Below are 23,517 nucleotides of genomic sequence, written 5' to 3'. Positions count from 1 at the left end.
TACAGTAAGCTTCTTGTGTATTTATTGTAATATGTATTGGAGTGAGACTCTAGATGCTGAATGTATGTGCTAAATACAAAGGCTAATAAGCATTACAGTCAGTATAACTGCAAAACCCTTGATAGGAGTCAAGTCATTTTATTCAAGCTTTGGAACCTTTCTCTCACATTAAATGTAAGAAATATCCCAGGTGCCTGCCTCTGTTTGCATCTTTCCATCTATTACTCAGTATGCTTTGTTTACTTCTCTCTCTCTCTTTTTTTTTTTTTCTCTTTTTTTTTTTTTTTTTTCACAATGCCCCAGTTGCCAATCTGAGCTTTTTTCCCCAGTAATCTCTCTCTGTTGGAGTTAGGGTTAGATTGCCCCATGCTTCTGCTCGAAATCCTGGAGGCATCACTGTGCAATATTTTTGCTATTTGATGCTATTTTTTGAGGTGGACATTCCCCTCCATTTTCTGCAGGCTGAATAAATCGATGTCTCTGGGTTTGGCTGCTGTATTTTTATTGTGATGAAATCCTCCAAAGGGGCCTCAGACAAAACTGTGGATGGAGATCTAAATCTAAGGAGCCCATTCCAGATTTCATGCCATAATACACTGAGTCTTTAGACAAACTTCACAGAGAGAGGACGACTATAAATCGCAGTTAGATGATTGTGCATTTAATGCTTCTCATAAACATATAAAGTTTGTCTTCAGAAAGCTGTAATGAAGAAAAGCAGATTGAAGCCAGGAAGTGTCTTGTTAGCATGTGATGGAAATGTTAATCAGGAGTCTTTAAGGAGGATGTAATTAATTCATTCCCTACTCACTGCTGTGTGAGGGCCTGGGGACCAATCAGGAGGCAAAGGGCAAAACATTTGGAGGGGAGGTGGAAGGGAGTTGATCTGTGGTGAGAGAGGGGGCTCTGTGGGGTTGCTTTGGGTATTTTTCCTCCATTTTGTGAGTGCTGCAGTTGGCCTGGAGCAAGGACCTATCTGAAACCTGGCCTCAGTTCATGGAAATGGTAAGTCATGGCATCATTCTCAGTTTCCTCATCAGAAAGTTGAAGTAGTCATAGGTGCTTAATTAGCAAAGCTCTGCAAGGGATACTGAGAAAAGAGTTAAATCATTTGAGGGTTCTTAAGCTAGCTTCTGATGAATACCTGGTCCTTCCTCTTTTCTTTTCAGTCCCTCTCCCCACTGCTCCTCCACCAGTATTCTGTCTTGATTGTGTGCTCTGCCCTATATTGACTAAAGTCTCTCTGGGTCAGATAGAGGTTTCTGATCCTTGATTGTGGAGTACAAGCTAAACTTGTTGTGCTATAGGAATGTCTTACAATAATAACTTTCTGTTGTATTGATTCTTACGGTGTGTCTTCCAAGCTTTGATTACACAGAATGCTAAGCTCCTTGTGCTGCAGGCATTGGGGTGCATTGAGGTACCTGTAACCTTGCCTCTCTGGAAAGCAGCCCAGCTACGTGCTGGGAAAGTGGAATGAGATTTTGTTCCTCCTTGGGAATGGAAAGTGTAGCACTGTCTTGTTTCCATGTGAGCTTGGAGAAAAGCTGCAAATGCGTGCAGCTGCCCCAGAGGTCCTGGCTGGAGCTTGTCTTGGGCTCTGCAGCCTCTTTCAGAGTCTGAGCTAAAAGAGCTGTGCTCCTTTCCAAATGAGTTTCATTTGCTTCTATTTCTTATTGAAGGAAAGTGGAGCTTCAACTTTTATACCAAAAATAATGTCACTGTGTTTTAAATATCATTCTGTTTGGTAATTCTTGCTTTTCTCCAGTGCAAAGGGTTTTCAGGTATGTGAAAGGAAATAAAAGCTGGAGTTTATTTCCCTTGGACTTAATCACTTTCATTAGTTACCATGTCTGTTTTGGATCTGAATTCCATCATTGTTATTGCACTCTTCACACTCTGCCTGAAGCCTCAGCGTTGTAATGGAACAAAAATTCCCAGTCCCTTGGGGTCTCTATAGCATATGACTCTTGTAACATCTGGGACTCTTCCACCCTGACAGATTTGCAAGTTTGGAGAGATTTTATTTTACTGTCTAATACTGCAGAAAATAATAAAACATGCAAACCAGTGAGACTGTAAACCAAACCCATTAAACCTGATTATTGCCAATTTGTGCCCAGTACCTGTGGCTTGTAGAAAGTTCTCGCCTGTGGTTAACTGGCAATTGTTGTTGTTTATGTGTTTACTAGCTTGTACCCAACATATGCTTAATTGCTCTTCTGATCAATTTTTTTTTTTTTTTTTGCTGTTGTTTTAATCTCTCTTTTTCAAATATACTGTGGCCACAGCAGTTGCAAACTATCTTCTCTGCAAGGTTTACTGAACTTCTTGTAATGTGTCCCTTTAACAACAGGCTTTGAACTGTTGTCCTCTCCTCTAACACTGCTTTTGTCTGATGAACTGTAAAGAAAAACAAGGTAGTGAGGACCATGGCTGTGACAAGAAGTCCTGGATGAGGGCTGGTGGGATCAAGGGCAGACCGTTATGAGAGGGGTTGCTAGATCCAAGCATCACCTGGGCAGCTAGGAAAATATTCCAGCTACTACAGAGACAGTTGAGTTCACTGCTTTTGCTGAGAGAAGACAAATTTAGGTTAGTTCATAATCTGAACCTTCTAGCGCTTGAAATGAGTTGCTTGATTCTGGCTGTGGGATGCTGTACAGGAAGACATGCTCTTCACCTATGTATAAAAGTGCTCAAATACCTTCATTTGGAGCCTTGGTGTTTCCAGGGAACTCTAGAATCATAGAATATCCTGAGCTGGAAGGGACACAAGGATCACTGAGTCCAACTCCTGGCTCCACACAGGACCACCCTGAATCTGAGGGCATTGTCCAAGTATTTCCTGAACTCCAGTAGGCTTGGGGTTGTGACCGCTGCTCTGGGAAGCCTGTTCCAGCACCCAACCACCCTCTCAGTTAAGAACCTTTCCTTAACACACACCCTGACCCTCCCCGTCCCAGCTCCATGCCGTTCCCTCAGGTCCTGTCGCTGTCCCCATAGAGCAGAGCTCAGCGCCTGCCCCTCCACTCCCCTCGTGAGGGAGCTGCAGGCCGCCATGAGGTCTCCCTTGCTATAAAAGTTCCCTCCCTCCATATAAAAGTTCATGGTGTGGCTCAGCAGGGAGATTCAGCATCTGAAGTTGAGGAAGGAATCCAGGTTTATTGTACAAAGGATCTGGTTGGAGACTCTCAGACTGCTGCTGGTCTGTCAGTTGGACTCCTGCTCCCCGACTGTGTCTTTTACCTGTGGACTTTTTGGGCAAAGTAGGAGCTGGGACTGGAAATCTAAATTGTTCCTTTTGTGTGCCTTCTGGTCACCTGGATTGCAGCTGAGAGAAAAGGTGCCCAAACCAAGGTTGCTGTGAAATACAATCCCAAACTTCTGAAGACCAAAGATGCTGAGCCCAGTGTGGTGAGTAAAGCCGGTCAGCTTTCAGCAGGGTGTTAACTTAAAATACTTGTCCTTGAATGCATGCTATGTTCCCTGCTCTTCATATCTTATTCCATTATTTTTTGTTTATGCTTATTTGAGAGACCTCTCCTGTCCTGCTTGGCTGGTACCTCAGCCTTTGAGCACTGACCACTTGCAAGCCCACCTGGAGCTGTTCACTGCAGCTCTGGCCCTCCAGGCCATGGTCATTGCAGTAGCTGCTCTCTTCATAGCCAGGAAAGCAGTATTTCTGCTCACGTTTTAAACTTGAGTCTGTAAGAAATGCAAACCATTACTCCGGTGCCTGTATTTCTCTTACAGGGATGGAGGAATGTTACCTTTGCTTAGTTGGTAGAACAGATATATTCCATAATTCTTCAGGGAATTAATATTCATGTTATTAACTTTAACATATTGCTCTCAGTTCCACATCTTTTTGGTTTAACAAGCAGTTGCAGACTCGAAATGATGAGCTTGGTTGAAAATGTTGCACCTCTCTTTGGGGTCTGGGGACTGAGTTTTACCAATTAAAGTGGAAATATGTTTGAACTGTGTAGTAGAAAATCAACATCAAAATTAGTAGCATGCAAGATTAAAATTACTGCTGTAGGAGGACCTCATTGGAGGTGAGTGTAGCCCCACCTCAAGGAGAATGTCTGAGGTCAGGTTCCTTTGGGGGCAGCTGCTTTTTCTCCCTTTGTGTAAGGCTTGTCCCTGGGGAAGCTTATGGCTCTGACCAGCCCAGAGCATCCCTGTTCAGTACTGCTGCCAGGCAGCATCACACAACTCTGAGGGGAGATGCTTTTCTGGGGGGTCAGTGCAAGGAGGATTGGGTGCAGGTGGATGGCAGTGGCAACCCCCCAACAAGTTTTTGCAATATCTGCAATCAGTCCTGCTTTTTTTGGGTCACTTCAGGTAGATTTCTGGGTGGGAGGAGGGGTGCTTCTTGTATCTGGCAAGAGTATCTTGAGAGGTCCTGTAAATATGGTGCAAGTCCAATGGCTTTGGGAGGGCAAAAAGTACTGCTCCTTGCTTTGCTACAGAGTAGTCACTGAAGGCTTGTGCCAGAGGCATTCAAAAAATAAAAATCTAGACCTGCTTTCCAACATACCAATTTATTAGGTACCTTCATGCCTCTTATCCACTGCTGAAGTACAATATGTGATGTGCTGGGAAGAACCTTCAAACCAACAAAGAAGAAAACCTGTGCTGGGAGAGACCCAGGCTCAGGTGCTCATTCCCTGCTAACCAGATCCTCTTCAGAAGGATTTTTTTCCCAGCATTTATTACAAAAAAAAAAAAAACCCTCTGTCACCTTCCTTATCTGAAGTTACTTGCACCTACTAATGTGGCCTCATTTTTCATCCCTTTGTCCCTGTTGTTTTCTTTCCATGAAGAATGTAACTTTATACTGCATTCATGGAAAGCTGCAATGACATTGAAGTGAAATGTTGCCAGGTAGCTTATTAGAATTGGCAGCAATAATCATTAATAGGTGATTTAGAAGTCTGAAGCTTTTAATGAGCAACTTATCAGGATCATGTTTCTGGAATCTTCTACCTTAATCCAAGGTAATAGTTGCTTTTTTAATCTCTTGAAAGAACTTGGAATGACTTGAATGTGATATGAACATCTAAGAACATTTCTTTATTTCAATTTTATAATAAAAATAGCCTAACCTTTTGAACAAGGCATCCTGTTCTCCTTTACAGTAAAGGTGGATTCGCTTTGCCCCTGGGTTATTGTGTGGCACTGAGTTTCATGGCTACAGTCCGTGTTGCATTTTTAAAGTATTTTCCCCTCTATGAGCACAGAATTGTTGCTCTTTCAGCATCCAGGTGTCAGTACTGCTGTGAGCTCTTCGGTCCTGCTCTTATTAACCTTGAATGACTTTTGCTTTTGAAGCTGACACACTTGGTCCCTTCCAGCTCACCACCCATATGTATGCAATTGCATAAATAAAGAAATAATAAGCTTTCACACCATTAAATTCAAGGAACTGATGCATTTCAAATGCAGAAAACAGCAGCAACTGAGTGTCTTGCTAATTTTTACACTAATTTACACCAGAGGGAATAAGAAGTCTCTTAAATCAGATGCTAATTTTGTTTACTTAACTTCCTAGTCAGCACAATGACCTTTCATCCACGAATAAGAACAAATTAGTGCAGAAGTTCTTTGTGGGAGACTGGAGAACTTGCCTCAACCTGATACTGAATAATACCCAATTAAATCTACTTCTAAACAACTCTGCCTTCCCTCCTAGAAGGAAGTTTCAGATAAAAGAACAAAATGATATGCCTTTTATTTGCCTCTTTACGAAATCTCTTCACGTAATGCAAACAAACCCTAACCCTAGTGTGTCTGATACAGGATTTGCAATGCTCTCGGTTATTGGTAAGAGGATAAGAAGCTTATTGCTGTTTATCAGGAGGAGGATAAAAGATCCCCTGCTCCCCATGCTAGGAGGGGGAATGGATTTCCATGTTTATCAACAATCAGGGGAAGGTGAGTGGGAGGGAGATAGCTTGGTAACAAAGCTGTAAACACAAAAAAAATTAGGTGGAAGAATAGGAGTTCTTCGTATTTGGTAACAGGATAAGAGACATTGAGCATGCTCTTCGGTGAGATAAGAAGCTTATACTGAAATGAAAGTGTTCTTTGGTATCGAGACAGATCCAGGGGCCTCCTGATGGTGGGGAGACAATTTAACAGCTACCTGAGGATTTGCAGAAGGAGTAGAGGGGCTACTGAGTTGCAGCACCAGCCCTGTCTGTATGTGGTGGAGAGTGTGTGGCTGTCTGCAGCTCTCTGTGCTTGGACAGGTCTGGGTTTTCCTACTGGCTATGGATGGGAGACCTCCTGGAGACACTCAGACAGCCACAGCTGACAGAAAGCAAATGAGATGACAGTTCTGTGAGTTTTGATGGTTTTAGTTTTTTGACAATTGTGCCTTTGGTGATGGTGAATGTGATGCAGCGCTGGCCAGGGAACAGCACCTCTGAACTTGGGGCACACAGGGTTTGAGAGAGATTTGAAATAGAGACATCTGCAGCATCATCCCTCTGGCTCTGTCCAGACCATGAGGTCTCTTCTCAAAGGCAAAATCAAGCTGTTTGCCCTCAGTCTGGGAGATGGTGATGAGGAAAAGCAGAAATCCAGACTCACCCTATGTATTCAGAGAGATGTCTGCCCCTTCCTCAGTCTGGAGGTAACATCTCATTTCCTTAGCTATGCTCTTGTTGGCTTGATGTAAATTTAATATCCTTGGCTTACGGTGACATAAAACTAAACAATTTCCAGGCATTTGTCACAGAGTAAATGAGAGAGAGATTGCAGCAGGGTGCAGAGCACTTGATTCACTGAACTGTAAAGGCAGCTGCCCGCAGCACCATGTTCAAGTGCTTGACTTGAAGAAAATGGAGTGAAGCAGGTGGCAGGAGGAGAAGAGTGCCACCATGCACCTTGACAGTGCTCACTGCATCAGGTGCTGGGGTGTCTGCAGGGCTGGGTGGGCAAGGTAATAGCCAAATGTAGCTAATATTAAATCTGCAGTGCAAGTGTTGCTTAAAATATGTTTGGTTCTACTGCTGGCATGGTGTTTTAGATATAAATGGCTTTCTGCAGCAGCTGGACTGGCGGAGGGGTGACTTCTGTATCATCACCCATGCTGTGTTGAATGCAATGTCTTGAACTTCTCTGGTGCTGGCTGTCCTGCCAACTTTTAAGCCCTGTGTTTCCCCACAGGGCTTAAAAGAGACATAGGGGTTGGAGGAAAATCATCCTTAAGTGTGTGGCAGAGAGGTGTGAACAAACTGTGGGATCCTGTACTCAGCATGCTTTACTAGAGAGGGCATGCTGCATAGCTCCTTTTTGGTCCCAGATGCTGAAGTCCCACAGCCACATGAGATGTTGGGCTTGGTGATCTCAGAGGTCTTTTCCAACCTAAATGATGCTGTGATTCTACATCCTCCTCTCTGAAAGCTGTTCCTCCTGGTAGGAACGGGGGACTGTAAGTCAAAGCTAATCCTATTGTATTTCCAGCTCTGTTCCCCTGTGCCTGAGTGAAGCCATCTGTCCATGCACCATGGGTCACTGAGCGCCTTCCCCAGAGACATGTCCAGTTAAATCTTCCTGTTGCAGTAGGGCCAAGGAGCCAGCACAGCCTGGGACTGCTGCGTGTACCTGCTGGTGCAGTGCAGCCTGTGGCCACCCTCCCCTGAGGGGCTGGGGCTGGGGGTTAAATCCCTGCTTGGGGCTCTCCCGCTCACCCCGCTGTGGACGTGAGACTCGCATCCAGCTCAGGAGTGCAGGTCTTCTCAGATAAGGGTTGAGCTTTGGGCTTCTCTCCAGTTGGGTACAGGGAACGGATTCCTGCCTTGCTTATCCTCCCCTCAACACGGCTTCCAGCTCGGAGGATAAGCTCCAAGCCCAACTGGTTATCAAAGGGATCCAGATGACAAGGAGCGGAGCACGGCTTCTGGCAGGGACCAGCGCTGTGCTTTGGCCTCTCTGAAGTATCACGGAGTGCAGTGGCAGTCGTGGAGCTGCTCCTGGGGCTGGCAGCAGACCAGGCTGACAGCACATTTATTTATCAGTGGCCGAAACTCCTGCACTAAGTCTATCGAGGTGCCCAAGCTGTTTTCTTCCTGGATATTGCTCTGTGAATTGCGGGGGGTTGTTTATTTTTAGATGTGCCTGTTGGTTTTAGGGAGGAGCAGAGATGCTGCAAGCTTGTCCACTCTAAGCTTCATTCTGTGTTGCTGCGTGCTAGAGTTTGACCCTAAATCCCCTCCAGATCTCTAGGTTCTTGGTCCCAGTGCCAGGGCCTGATCCTGCAGTGGGATCTGTGCTCACCTGTCAGCAGGCTGGTGCAGGGGGGACATCTGCCACCCCAGCTGAGGGCACAGCAGGTGAGCATCCTGTATTGCTGTTCTCCAGGAACAAGAGCAGTGTTGGCACTCTTCTCAAATCATTTTAATGAGATGCACATGGGGAAGGGAAATGGGAAATCTCTGCAGGCTTTCTTGTGCTGGCTGAAGGTGAGGATGGTGCCTGGGTCCTGCTCCTGCTTCCTCCTTCGGAAAGGCTCCATCACACAAGGAAATGCTTTCCTGAAGCCGAAGATTGAATTCTGTACTTCAGGGCCAATCGTATCCTGGGGTGCATCAAGCACGGCATCGCTAGTAGGTCAAGGGAGGTGATTGTCCCGCTCTACTCTGCGCTGGTGCGGCCTCACCTCGAGTACTGTGTGCAGTTCTGGGCACCACAGTATAAAAAGGACATGAAACTGTTGGAAAGTGTCCAGAGGAGGGCTACGAAGATGGTGAAAGGCCTTGAGGGGAAGACGTACGAGGAACGGCTGAGGTCACTGGGCCTGTTCAGCCTGGAGAAGAGGAGGCTGAGGGGAGACCTCATCACAGTCTACAACTTCCTCGTAAGGGGTTATCAAGAGGCAGGAGACCTTTTCTCCATTAACACTAGTGACAGGACCCGCGGGAACGGGGTTAAGCTGAGGCAGGGGAAATTTAGGCTGGACGTCAGGAGGGGGTTCTTCACAGAGAGGGTGGTTGCACACTGGAACAGGCTCCCCAGGGAAGTGGTCACTGCACCGAGCCTGTCTGAATTTAAGAAGAGATTGGACTGTGAACTTAGGCACATGGTCTGAACTTTTGGGTAGACCTGTGCGGTGTCAAGAGTCGGACTTGATGATCCTTAAGGGTCCCTTCCAACTCAGGAGATTCTATGATTCTATGATTTATTTTCCCAATTTGCCAGGGTTCAGCTGAGCCTTTGTGCTCGCGGTCCCCACCCAACTATAAAATTTAATAAAAAAAAAAATAATCACCAGGCCCCACCTTAGTGAGCTGCTGCCCCAAATATGCCCCATATCAGGAGGCCACTGCCCTGCTGCCCGCAGGGAAGCTCACGTTTCCCACTTCCAGATGAATCTCTCTCTAGAGTCGAACTCCAGCAAAGGAATGAATTGCTCTTACAGCCTGTTAATGAATTTCTGAAATAAGGAATTAATTACCGTCTGTCTAAATTAGAGTTGTCCTATCCTTTGAGATCCATCTTTTTGATTCTAATTAATTTTAAAAATTACTTTTAGAGTCTTCAGTAGAGATTCTAATTTATTTTACTCTAATATTATTTCTCTGATAAGCAATTTAATTTTTAGATCGGAATCCGCCTAATCTCAAATTTGTCACACAAACTCTGCTCTCTAAGATACTGTTTACAGCTTTTTGGAGATGACAGATCATGATGCACAAATCATTCTTTCTTCTTTTTCCTTTTAAACACCTGAACATGTGTGTTCAAAGTGGATTAATTGAAACCCTTCACTGCGCTATGTTTAGGAAAGATCCTTAATATTTTAGAACCAAAAACAAATATTAGTTATAAAGCTTCTCTAATTGCACTATTTCATGGAGAAAAATGCATGTCTAATTTGCTTTTTTAAAAAGAACATTTGCTTTATGGGTATTTGCCAGAGTTTGACAGTTCCGTTAACTGGCTGTTTTTATTAACTCATGTTCTCAGCATCAAGTGCACTGGCAGCTGGGGGAAATTCAAATATCAATTTTACGTTCTTATCAAAGCTGCTATCCCATAGGCTGCAATAAACTGCATGGCAAGCTTTACCCTGACTCCTGAATTTGTCCTGTATGAGTTTTAGACTCCTGAGTGGTATTTTTTTTTTCTTATTGTAGTGCTTACCCCAACTCAGCTGAGACTGGGGCTCCCTATGTGCCAAGTGCTTCTATCCTGGGGTCTTCAGACCAGGCACAAAAGGCTGTGAAGGGCAAGTGCTTGGCCCCCTGGCCCATCTCATCCTCTGCTGGGTGGCCATCCCTGGCAAGGACAAGGCAGGGTGTGTCTGTGACATTTGGAGATGGCAGGAGGGCAGCTGGTACCACGGGCTGGGTCTGCATCGTGGGTGGTGTGTAGGCACACGCAGCTCTCTCTATGGGCATTTTGATTTTTTTTTCTCCTGCCAAACACAAATGAAATTTGGTAAAGGTTTAAAAACATATTAGCAAGAGACAGAGATGTAACCTGAAATATCACAGTGCCTGCCAAAATTCGTGCAAAAGCAGCCCTAGAGATCCTGGAAGTTTTCCTGGTGACTCAGAATTTTTTTTTTAACATATCCCCTGTGGAGACCACAGCTGCCAAGTGTCTGCTCTGCTGCTTCCCTGCAGCCCTTCCATGCCCCACCCTGGGGTACCTGGCTCATCCTTTTTGCCCCTGGCATGTGTTGCAGAGCACTGGTGCGATGAAGCTGATGGAGCTGTTTGGCTGTGCCTCCCCTCCCCATGTAGGGCAGACCCTGTCCTGTAAAATCTGGGCTTCCTACATCGGTATGCAAGTCAGGGAAGAAAGTCCTGAGTCACTTTGGACAATTTTATGTTATAGTTTGTTTGGGTTCTTAAGCTCCTTCTATTTGTATTTTTTAATTCCCACCTGTGTGTGGTATGGATCTTGGATTCTAAGAATCCCAGATGCTTAGCAGATGGTTAGCTTGAAAAAATAATCAAAGAGGCAGCAAAATTCTGTGTTCATGAGCTCCTATTTATTTCAATCTGGTGTTTTGCCTCACAACAAGACTAATAAGCAATTACTCTAGCATCTCAAATGCTTATGCAGTGTAAATGCATCTGTCAACCAGATTCAACATCATCAATAAAGCTGCCAAAGCTGTTCATAATTCAATGATATATGCTTTGAGCATCTTTTTTGAATATAATTTAAAGATTGCAGTCCTATGATTCTGACATTATTTTGTATGTGTTTAAAATACCTCCAGCTGGAGAGATCCGTGCCTCGTGTCACTTAATCACCTCTGCCTACGTGGACCACTGGCAACCGTGCTATTTGCCTTGTGTGCCAGTCCTGCTTCCTGGCTGTCCTCTGACAGGGCTCCCACGAGGACTGCTGAGGCTGCAAGTGTCTTTCAGGGATTTGCAGCCTTTTGTTCCTCCTTCTGCTGAAATTTCCCTCTTGTGCAGAATTTCATTGCAGCACTACAAGCCCCGAGTGCTGCATGTGAAGAGAAGTCCTTGACAGGGAAGCTGTGCTCTGCAATACACCTTGGGTATTATTTTTTTTTTAACATCTTCTAAAGACATCTGGCTGTAAGAAACAGGTTGCTGTGATCAGTCTCCACATATATGTGCATGTCTTAATTGCTTTTCTGGATTTCAACCCAATTTGACAGAAATGTCCCAAATATGATGCTTTCATTAATACACACAAATGAATTCCAGTGCATTTCTGCAAACTGGCACCTAGCCTTAGTGCCGATGTTATTCAACAGTAGGATCCTGCACACAGGCAAGGAGAATCTTGCCACCTCACGCCTCCCTCTCCCAGCCTCCATCCTTCACTTACTGTGTACCTATAAACATTGCATATTTTTATATCCCATCAGTGCTTGTGGAAAGGGGCACACTGCAGAGAGAGACAATATTCATGCCCCAGCTGGCGGGAGAGCACAGCCCCACAAACCCAGCCATTCATCAGATCCCAGAATATCTACATGGGAAGGGCCATTTCCCAGCCACTTGCAACACTTCCATCAGATCTAGCAGCTTGGTGCAGGGAGGTGATCCTTCATCAGAGTCAGTGCTGCTGGGGTGGTGCTTTCAATCTGGGGGATCCCACTGAGGAAAACTAGAAGCATTTTGCATGGCAGATGTTGGTTGGAGCCCACCAGTCACTGGTCTGGTGTGGGGGGACTGAGACCTGCCTGGGGTCCTGGCTTCAACACCCACCCACTGCCCAGCAGGCAGCTGTTGGCTGTGTCCAGAGGCCTCAGCAATGCCCCTGCGGTGCTGAACAACTCTCAGCCCTGTGCTGGGGTGAGCACTGTCCCCCTCTATGCTGGTACCATCAGGAAAGGCAGGGCTGTGAGTGTGGCACAGCCAGGTCCTTACCAGTTGCCCTGGTTTACCACTTGGTCATGCTTGTTCATACACCTGGGGGTTTTGGCACCCGGCAGATGCTGAAATTCCCTCCATGGTTCAGCTTCCCCCATCCCAGCTTGTTGGAGCTGTCGTCACAGTGGCTCTGGATGTGTCCTGCTCAGTTCCCCTCCTTGATCTCCCCTCTGCAGAGCAGAAACCAACATTTTGCCGTTGTGTACTGGGATTATCACAATCTCCTCATTTCCCAGCTTTCCTTTTGCTGCCCATTCATGGGGGTTTGCTGTCAGGGCGCTCTCAACCACTTGCATTTTCTGAGTGCAACGCACGTACCCCAGCCCCAAGTAGAGCAGCTCATCAATCGCCGGGCAGCGATGCTCGCTGCGGTTTGGCTCCTTCTTATCTCTGCTACCAAATTCACGTGGCCCCTCAGCCACGTGCTTTTATTTGTGGCTCAGAGGAGGGATTGACTGTTCCTCCCATCAGGATCATTTCGTGTGAGCCAAGATCCTCTGCTCACTTCGCGCACTGGCTATGCTAATTTACTCTGCCTCTGTTTTCCAGTGGTGTGAGTTTCTCTTTCTTTTGGTTCATGTTGTGCCTTATGCCAGAGTTAATGCAATACAGTTTTCTGAGCAAAGAGAGATCCTGATGACTTCTTTGTGTTTTGTTTTTTGTTTGGTTTGTTTTGTTTTTCCCTTTTTTTTAAGTCTGTGTGAATAAGAACCTGAGTGTCGGTGCAGGAGGCAACACACAGCTTAATTTCTCCGCTCTCTCAAGTGTGTCAGTTCCTGAAGCAGGGTGGAGAAAAGCTGGTTACAGCAGCATGCTAGGAGTGGTAGTCCAAGGTTAGGAAAAGGAAATGTTTTAAAACTGGTGATTTGGGAAAGGGACAGCTCAGCTTCAGGTGCGACAGAGCAGGGAGGGTGCGAAAGGGGGAAGCCCGAGGCAGGACACCCAGGCTGGACGTGCAGGCGGTGCCCAGTTCCAGCTGGTGGCTGCACACCGTGTCTGTCTGTCTGTCTGTTTTCCTCAGCAGAACCTCAGCCACAGGCTGAGCCATGCCCATGCAGGTCTCTGATGTTTCCTGGGGGGGCTGTGTCCCATTGCCTGCCTCCTGATGTTTCCACTTTCAGAGAGACTTGGAGCGATGGCACGCTCGTCTTTCCCTGTGACATCACACAAGCATCTTGGCTAAGGTTTTTGCTAAGTGAGCGTGGTTTGTCTTAAAGGTAATTGCTTTATTAACCCCCAGGAAGAAGACAGATTGTAGTGACGGACCACAGGCTGTGTTCGGGGTTCTTCGTTCCTAGATTCTCAAAAACTTAGGTGCTCATCTGATGAACTGTGGGAAAGGGTCAGCTGGGTTGTGTGTGTCTCAGCATTGGGCTGTATTATTTTTTTTTTGGTCTGCTTCCCTGGTGTTTTGCAGATAGTTCCCCTTCCTACTGGGGATGAGTCCCCCTGTTTCTAGATACACACGTTTGAGCTGGTCCTGTGGGGTCTTCCATGAAAGTAGACTTAAACCCCAGGTTCACCTGGAACATCCCCCATGAAACTGGTGAAATTGAAGGCTTATCCAAACACCAGCCACAAGCAGTGAATCCAGAATTCACTGTTGGGCTTACGAGGAGCTACAGGATCATTTCAGAATGAATATTTTTATACAGGTGATCCCAGTGCTTAATTTTACTCCATTTCATGCTTTTGCAGCTAAAGATGATTTTAAGGCCATGGCCAAAGTGAAATAGTGACAGTATTTTCCTTCTCCCAGCAGCCCTGTTAGAGCCCTCGGTTGTTAGACCCAGACTGCTTTTACAGCCAAGGGGAGAAAGGAGACAGAAAAATTTAAACACTTTATGAAGTATTTTACAGAAGGGTGACGTGGCATATGTAGGCTGGTTAATAGTGTGGTGTAAGTGGTGCTGGGACTTGGTGCAATCACAGCGTGACCTCATGCTAATAAAACCTTTCATTGGCACCAGGTTGTAGGGTTTATAGGGCCAGATCCTGTCACTGTCACGCAGGTGGATGATGCCCTGGGGGGGAAGGAGGCCTGAAGGCTGTGGCCTCTGGTGGAGGAGCAGTGGGGTGGGTTATATGGGTCGATATGTCCCATGTACTTGGGCAAGAGAGCTCCAGGAGTGACTTCTCCACATAGGACAGCGTGGAGGTGTCTGGAGGCCACGTCAGCAGGCAGGGCACTGCTGGGAGACGCAGGCCAGAGCTGCAAAACTGCTCCCGAGCTGTGAGCCCAGAGGGAAATCAGCAATGCCAGAGACCTTGAGGGGCTGCAGAGAGTGGGTTGTTACAGGGCTGCTCCGGCTGCATGAAACTTTCATGATGCTTCCGAGTTTCCCCGTGCCGAGGCTTGGTGTAAATTCTGCGCCGTTTGTGGAGGTTACCAGGCCAACTGACTGCATATCGATCTTTCTCTCTGCATTAGCATCAGGTGTAACTAAAAACAATCAAGAACCGTGTGCATGCAAGCCTGCATTCAAGCGGACATAAATGCAAATCTCCTTCCTGTTCTGCAGGGTGAATTCCATCAAACAAATTGGTTTTGGAGTGGAAGCTAGCCCTGTTTCTGCTTAAAGTCACATTTTTCCAGTAGAAGAGGTAGAAATGTCAGCTCTCAGGACCATATACATCTCTGCCTCTGCACCAACAAAAAATAATCAGGCTCCAATCAAAACTTGTCCCCTCTTATCTTGACAGTTGTTGACGATGATGGATGGAGACAGGTTTAGAAGATCAAATGCGAGACAATCTGTACTGCATTTCAAACCACCTAAGGCTTTTAAGTGCCAATGTGACATCTGGTGGACTCGGTAACACGCACCGCACTCTAAAATGCCTCTGCTGTCCCCATCAACCCTTATTTACCACTGTTATAAATTAACAGCTTTCTCCAAGATATTTTAATGTATTATCCCACATGTGTACTTTGTGTGGTTCTCTGTTAGGGATAGGCTGTTGAGTGAAATTATAACCACATGATTATCTTTTTTTTCCCCCTTAACCACCAGTGGCTATTTTTTATTATCTTTTCTGCCTGGAGGAGTTTCAGAACAAAGTAACTTTTAAAAATCAAAGCTTTTCTTAAATGCAGTGTCTGGAGATAAGTTTATTGTGCTTTTATGGGATATGAGTAAACACATTGCTTCAATTTATTCCCAACCACACAAAAATATCCTGCCAGGGACATTAGGCAAAAGGAGCACTGATGGAGACTGCAGAGCCCCGCTGTGTATCCGTGGGCAGTGTTGGTACGGGTGGGTGTGATGGTGCGGCCTTTTTCTCCCATTTTGTTTGTGCTTTGAGGGCAGGAGGATACAGGAAGGGCAGTGGGACCTGCAAGTTTAATATCGGGCTGTCAGAGCAGGCTGTTGTGTCTTTTCGCCAAGCAGTGCTTTGGGATCACGAGGTGGATTCCACAGCAGAAGTAATGCTGGGGGGGAATCACAAGCAAAGGGGCTCAAATCGTGCTCGGGGGAAGCGGAGAACTCGCCTCTCCTGTTCACAGCAGGACCGGCCCACAACGGAGTTATTTAACTTCTCATTACGTGACTGCTGGAGAATGCATAATTTGCTCTGACTTGAGGCGAAGCAGGTTGTTTTTTCACATCTTTGACATCATTTTTCAAGGCTGCCAACATGTCTTGCTGCCTCGAGGGCCAGCAGGGCTCAGAGCTGAGCACAGGGCCCCCTGCCTGCTGGTTTTCCCTATATGAGATGTGGTGGTGGGATGAAAGGCTCAGCCCCTCCTCGTTGTGCAGCCGGTGTCCACCCCAGAGATCACGGCTGAAGCGCTCATATCGCCCCTTCCCCTGCATGCCCAGGGGACAGACGCAGGGCAGCATTCACGTCTTCTAAGAAAGTGGATATCCACCCAGATTTTGGCTGTTTCGTCCCCATTTCTCCTGCCCCTTCCAGTCTGACCCCAGTATGACTGCAGCTTTGGGCCCCCTTCCCTCGCCGGGGTGGCAGCAGCGTGCCAGGCAGAGGGGAAGCCATAAAGAGCGAGAGGTGGCCTGCAGGCCGTTAAATTTTCCACTTTTCTGAGCATTAATACCATGATTGCTCTGTCTAAATAATGTCTGGGCTCTGGCCGCTGCATTACCTGTCTTAAGTGTGATTTACTGCCATAATAAATTAGCCCTTAAGCCAAGGAATCAAAAATAATTGGCCTTATATCTTGGTTCCCATTTTATCCACTGTTCCTTTTCCCTCTCCACGTGGCCCCTTTCTCTCTTATTCATCCTGTAACATGTTTCTCCCCCTTATTCCTCCTTGGTGGCCACTTTCTGATGCTTTTCCATTCCTTGTGCTCACCTGGGCACTGACGGGCTTGCTTGTCCTTCATTTTCTCCCCTGGAGCCGTCTCAGGCTGCTGCGGATGGTGGAGCAGGAGGGAGCTCTTGGGGGGGCTGGAGCCAACCCCTGCCCACCACTGTGGCCCTGTGCAGGGGAGGTGATGGGCAACGGGGGGCTGCAGGGCAGTGGAGGCTGGCAGGAGGATGTCAGCGCTGCAGTGGCGTTTTAAAAGGGCTTTAAGGCGAGGAATGCATTTCACTGCTCTTAAATAATATCAGGGGACCTCCAAGCATGAAATCTGGCAGGGAGAGGGCTCTTTTGCTGGCCTATGAATTTTCTGCACCTTTTTTTGTGTGGTTCTGGTTTGTGAATTTAACCCGCGGGCTTTTGACACTGTGCTCAGCAGCTCACATCCTCAGTCCAGTGACATTTCGGTGTCACCAGCTCCCACCGCATGGCAAGTTGTCTGCACCCAGTGCCCCCAGACAGGGGGATGAGGGGGCACCCGGCCTTCAGGCAGCAGAAGGTAAAGGTGTGGTAGGGGAAAAGGTGGATTAAGAAGGCAAAAAGGCTCAAAGGCTTGGTGACGGTGACCGTCCGGGTTCAGCAACATGAGATGCTCTGAAAGCAGTTGCAGCACAGGGCATGCAAAGAATGGATAAGAGAGGCATGATTTATCTCCTGAAGCAAGAGAGAATGAGCTCAAAAACACGCATACATGCACATGTGTGTGTATATATATCTATATATTTATGCAAGCACAGATACTGAGAGGGACAGGGGGCTCGTGCCTCTCCTAGGAGGTGCTGTGAGCTCCGTGGCTGTTTGGTGACACTGCGTGGTGAGCAACTTTGCTTCGCCACCAGCGCTGCGTGTGTCGTGCTGAGCACAGCAGCTCCGAGCTGGTTTGTTCAGCAGAGTATAAATGGGACTGCTTTTGCTGTTTAGTTGCTCTGAGTTTTTTTTTTTTTTCCCTCCTTCCTTTAAATAAATGGGCATTTTCTTTCCTTTTTTTTTTTTTTTTGAGCTGCTAATGTTCATTTTGCGTGCGGGCACGCGGTTCCAATCCTGTTTTTGAATGCACACAGTGGAGTGCAAAAATAAAGATTGCATCTCATGCATAATGCATGCCCCAGCAACCCGCTTTAACAAATTACCCAAGTAGATTCCTCTGATGGGGCTAGGGGGGAAGGAGGGGAGGAAAAAAAAATATTGTAGCAAGTATCTTCCTAAAGAAATGACAAGATAAACACACAAAAAATAGGCCTGCAGAGCTTTCCTCGAGAGGGGACTGTTCAAAACCAGATGTGGCGCTGAGCAGCTGGTCCTGCAGCCTCGGGGTGGCCAGAGCGAGCCCTGAGCTGCGGTGTCTCAGGACCTGATTTTGTGTTGTTGGGATTAGAGGAGAGGCTTCCCACGTAGCTAGCCAGGAGAAGAGGTTATTTGTTGGTTTATTTATCGCTTTCGATTTGCTGGTTTGCGGTGATGCATTGCAACTCTGTTGGTTTTGTGCTGCTTCTCTGGAGACAGGAGCGAGCCGTGTAAAATGCAGGTGTTGTGTGTGTGGGAGGAGGGCGAGGAGGGGCAAGGAAGGTGGGAGCAGGACACTAAAGCAGCCCGAGGCCTTGTTTGTCTCCCTGGCATCACCAGCAGCCGCTGCCCTGAAGCCTGGGGAAGCCAGAGGATGCATCTGGAAGCCTCCAACCCCACTGTTTGCTGCAACTACTCGGGAGACTTTCCTCTGCAAAAAGGCACAAAGCAAGCAACCTGACTTCCTCCTCATGCATGCCAAGGACAGGGCACCCGTGAGCACTTCTCTCAAAGCCAAAGCCCAGCGAGCAGGGCCTGCTCCGTGTGCCTGGAGCATTACAGCAAGCAGAGGGCAGGTGATGCTGCCAGCACAGACACTTCAGAAAGCACAAAACACGCTGATAATGACACCTCAACCGTAACACCGGTGGCTTCTGGTTCATTATGCTCTCTGGAGGGCACATTAAGGCTGGGTTTCTTTTTTTCTTTTTTTTTTTCTTTTTTTTTTTTCCTTTTTTCTTTTTTCTTTTTTCTCCATTTGAGTAAATACAGTCAATATAAGGAAATAAGGTCAATAAGTCCTGGCTCTAAATCTCATCTTCTTGATGTTGTTCACGCTAATGACCCCAGGTCTAGGTTTGGGATGGCTTTGGGGAGCAGCAGCACAGCAGGCTCTTGCCTCCTGGTGGGTGTCCTGGGGGAGGGCTTGGACAGGGAGCTTGGGCTGTGTGGGGATGGCAGAGGTGGGGATGAGACCAGGGTGCTGCGTGTTTGGGTACCTGTGCTATTCATGCAGCTTTTCTCACATTACAGACACAAGAACGAGACCAGTGTGCTTCGTTCTGCAGAGCACCACCACTGCTATATAAGGGTTCATGTTGGCTATCAGCCTGCAAGGCCTTTTGGCTTTGGGTGGCAACAGAATGCCCCCCCCAAAAAAAAAAAAAAAAAAAAAAGCTTTTTTTTTTTTCCCCTCTTTTTTTTCCCTTTCCATATTGCTGTTTCTGTTGGATTTGAAAGCAAGGCCAGGAGGCACTTTCTGCCTTGATCCAGAGCATTTAAGATGTGCACAGGGTACAAGGACGGTGCGGGTCCTTTTCCAGGCGAGGTGCTCGGCTCTGCCCCAGACCCCCCCAGGACCTTCGTGCCATGGCCCTGGTCGTGTCCACCCCAACACCTTGCCAGCTCCCTCCCAGAAGCAGACCAGCCACGTTTGCCTGGATTAAAATAGCTCACAGCTTTACGGTGCTTTTGTTTTTAAACGCTCGACTGCATTAGCATTGATTGATTTTTAATACAACCAACCACCTGCGAGTTGACTGTTACTTTTCTTCGTTCTCTTTGGCGAATGCAATCGCAGCGTGGTTCTCCAGCAGCCCCCAGCCCCAACGCCTCAGGCAGTGCCATGTATTGGTGGCAGGGAGCAGTGGGCATCTGCGACACGCTGCTCTGTCCCCAGTGCCACTGAGCAGCTCCTTTATTCATTGCTCATGTGTGGCTGCACATCGTAGGGGTGAGGGAGAAGGAAAAAGCATTTTCTTTTCTTTTTGATCTCAACAGGCCTTCATCAACCTCTGCGAAGAGCACCACGGATGCTTGTTTCCTGCCTGCAGGGTTGGGAAGAGAGCAGCAAGGCTCGAGGACACCGGTGAGGACGGCAGACCCGCAGGGCTCCCAAATGCTTGCTCCTGAACCGCTCTCACCGATGTTCCGAATCACCTTGCACGTACAGTGAAACTACAGGCAGGAGCTCGCTAAGCAAATGAGCCCCTCCTTTAATTCCATTTGCTTACGCTGCTTATTTTTCTCCCGCATAATTATTTTAAAAGGAAAATTTAATTTTGTTTAACGGGAACAAAGTTTAACACTCCATAAGCTTTGTCTTCTGCAGCCCTCCATCTGGTTAGCTTTTTTCCTTTAATTATTTTTAAACTGGCCCAGTAAATTGTGTGTGTTTAAGAGGCACTTCTCATTAAGATGAAATACTTTGATCTCATAGGATCATCTCTTTTTAAAGACATGATGATATACCACAATTTTTTCCCCAACTAACCCAATTTCAATATGAATCTATCCCCCACCTGCCCTGCACAGGCGGGGACGTGTGCTGCATTGCAAGCTGGAGGCAGCAATCAGAGCTGGCAGGGAGGGAGAAGGGGTCAGGAAAAGAGAGCTCTGAGTGGGCACAGCAGGGACCATTAAGAAGTAAGTGGCAAATCATCTCAGGAAAAGGAAACATTTAATTTTTTATTTTTTAAGTACAGATGGTGTGGGGGGGAAAAAGGCTGCAAGAAGACCAAGAGACATGGGTGCACTATATATAGATGTACAGCTGTTTCCTTCAGGTGTTATAACTCAAAAACGTAGGTTGATTAATTTTGAAAGTTGAAATGTATAGCAGATTCTGATTACATCTGAGTGTCTATAATTTAGCTACTTAGTAAAATTAACTTGACGTTTTTAGTGAGCTGTGAGGACAATAATGTGTGAAGAGACTGAAGAGCAAGTTTGACTGCATGCTCTTCCCTTACCACCCCCCCCTTTTCAATTTGCAAAGTTTATTTTTAACTTTTTCAATTTTTTCCAGCATCTTTCCTCTAATACAGACAAATGAGTTTGCTTCCCCCTGCTGTCAGCTGAAGACAGCGTTTTGGTTTTGAGCCTTTCCCGTGATGGACTGGAGGGTGCAAGTGCTCAGCAGCCAGAACCTGGGACGGAGCTTCGGGCCAGCACAGGTAGGGGCCAGCTGAGGCTGGGATCTCCAAGGCACGTAACATTTATTAGAGCATGAGACCTGCAGGAAGGCACTGGGACCCCAGATTAAATCATTTTTCATACCTCAGAGAAAGCCCATTTTTGTGTACTTCACAAAGGCAGGTCACACCAGGAAGCACAGATGCGTGTAGCCTGAAAGTGCACAGTGCTGGTGGTTTTCTTTAATAAAAACTCGTGTGCAGAGTAGGTGTGGGGAGAAATGTCTGTGTGGGAGGACAGACTCCGCCATCCCATCAGTTCTGAGGAGCAGATTACCTGCAGCCCCTGCGATGGCTGCTGGGCTGGCGATCGCTCAGCACTTTTGCTTGCAGATCTGCCCAAAGGGAGGGTGCAGCAGCTCCAGGCTTTTAGGATCAAGTTGAAATTCAGAGCAAAGTGATAAAAGGGTTGTCTATGTGTTATTCAGAGTACTACATCTGATTATCAACAACTGTTAGGAAACCAGTTGGAGCAAACAAAAGCTTTAGTGGGAAGAGGGGAGCTACTGCTGCAGTACCAGACTCAGCAGTGGCTCACAGCCCTCAGCCAGCCCTGTGGCTGTAATAGCCACTTCCACAGCCATGTTTCAACGAGCACAAATTCATTTTCAGTGAAAGACTATTGCAGTTGGCTGTTCTCCAGAGTGTGATATCAAGGACCCACTATAACCACAGCCCTGTGCTGAGGTTTCCCAGACCTGGCACTCACCTTTCTGGATGACGAGGGCAAGTCATCTTCTATAATGGGGACATCATCAACTTGAAAAAATATCAGTCACTCTTTGCGAAATTCACTTAGTTCAACAGGGCCACGATTGCACATAAAGTCTACTTTTGTAGCCAACAACCACCTCCAGTTATGTGCTTGGTAGGGTTAAACTAACCGATTTTCCCCTGGTCCTGGTGTGCCCCTGAGAGCAGGCTGCACGTGGTGGGCTTGGATCGAGAGCGGAATTGGAAAGGCACCGGGCAGGACGAGGGGAGCACAGGAGCAGCACAAGTAGGCATGTTCTATTCCGGTGGTTTCTGGCCTGGCCAAAGCATCGCTATTTGATATATCAACATGGGACAGAAAAAAAAAAGTAAAAAAATTAATTTAAATTTAAGAAACATTTTTCAGCGCTTTTAGCAGAAAAATGGATTTCAAAACTGTTTGGCTTTGTCCCTGCTGTGACCTTCTGTTCTCTTGGTACAGACTTGGGGAGCAAAGAGAGGAAGGCAGTGTTTCTGTCACCAGCAAACTGCCTTTTGATTGTGACTCCTTGAAAGCAAGTTTCCGCCCTCTGAACTCAGCCCTGACAAGTGCTTCTGCAGCACCCAATAACTACACCTGGTAAGGGCTGGATTAATCGCAGTCACGGGCAGGAAAGGAGTGATCCATGCCAGCCATTATGAAGATTTCAATCCCTTGATGGCTTTGTTCATTAAGTGTTCAGAGTTCTGGCGTTTCAAACAAAACAACTCAAACAGCTTGGTGAGTATTTTAAAATTTAATGGTCTGATTTTGAGTAGTATTTTCAGACCTAGCATCAGTCTAAGGTTTTAACAGGGCAGTGAGAAAGCTCAGAATCAAACAGCTTCCAGAAGAATCTTCCAGGTAAGATTAAAATGATTTAAAATATTGAACGTTTTACATATTATTATAAAATGATGGCAGCTGGCAGAACTATTTTTCTTTAACCTACATTCTGTAATTTCAGCAGTGGAGAAACGGGTTGGAAGGTGGGTTGTGCTCTTGATTCTTTCAGGACCTGTTTGACTACAACAACAAACAGCTGCATAACATACAAATATAAAATTTCAAACAAGCCAACTTAAAAAAAAATCAGGATTTTTCTTCAATACCTCCAGTACCTTGTTTCTGTAATAAATATTAAAAACCATCATCTTTTACATTACAGAAAATGTTAAATAAGTTATTTACCAAAATACTTTTTTTTTTTTTAGTCATTTTTTCTTTCTTTTCTCCAAAGGCTGATTCCGTTAAAGGAGCTGAATGAACCTTTTTACATCAATAAATAGTAAGGCATAAAGAAGCAAACAACAATCCCAGGAAGGTCTGTCTTTATTATGGGAACTTCCTCCTTCAGAGAATCCTTTTTTTGCTGGTATAGGAAGCTGGTTTTTGATTGTCAGGTGATGGGACCTGGTTAGAAAAGCATTAATTATTACTATTTTACAGTACTTCAAATGCACACAATTTATCCCTGGGCTATAATACCTGCAGAAGGATCTGCAAATATGAGTGCCTGTGTTCAGCAGATCTTCAAATTAAAGTGATAAAACCCCTGTAAGCATAAAGACTTTTTTATATCACCAATCTCTAACTCAGGTAGGACTGAGACAGTAGCAGAGCCACTTAGCTGAACAGCTACAGAGCAGAAGGAAGTGCTCAGGAAGGCACTGCTGACGAGGGTAATGGAGGAGAGATTCATAGAAAAGGAGGAAAATTTAAAGGCAGGCTGGGAAATGTACAGCCATTCAGAGAGGAATGGTGTGAGGAGAAGGAGGGGATTTAGGAGTCAGGAAGTATATTACAGCCTTCTGGGAGT

At 46.4% G+C, this 23,517-nt stretch overlaps 1 protein-coding gene and 1 long non-coding RNA gene across 3 annotated transcripts in view; one reads left to right on the top strand and one right to left on the bottom strand.

Moving 5' to 3' along the window:
• The first annotated feature begins 893 nt into the window (after positions 1-893).
• Positions 894-23,061, top strand: LOC311421855. Of its 2 annotated transcripts, none has more exons than XR_014685081.1 (3): positions 894-1,005; positions 19,773-20,947; positions 22,161-23,061. It is a non-coding gene; the product is annotated as an uncharacterized lncRNA (long non-coding RNA). The 2 variants fall into 2 exon arrangements; XR_014685082.1 differs by lacking the exon at positions 22,161-23,061 and having other exon boundaries at positions 19,773-19,860; positions 20,800-22,148.
• CDK5RAP2 (CDK5 regulatory subunit associated protein 2) overlaps positions 22,441-23,517 on the bottom strand; it is a 79,159-nt gene continuing 78,082 nt past the window's right edge. Inside the window, 1 exon segment of the mRNA XM_084494259.1 lies at positions 22,441-23,111. Within this exon segment, the coding sequence (XP_084350385.1) occupies positions 23,052-23,111 (60 nt within the window). The 3' untranslated portion in view covers positions 22,441-23,051.

This window comes from Aythya ferina, assembly GCF_964211825.1.
Source record: "Aythya ferina genome assembly, chromosome: 20".
NCBI classification, from domain to species: domain Eukaryota; kingdom Metazoa; phylum Chordata; class Aves; order Anseriformes; family Anatidae; genus Aythya; species Aythya ferina.
The sequence above is the reverse complement of the archived record's forward strand: the minus strand, read 5'-3'. Positions and strand labels throughout refer to the sequence as shown.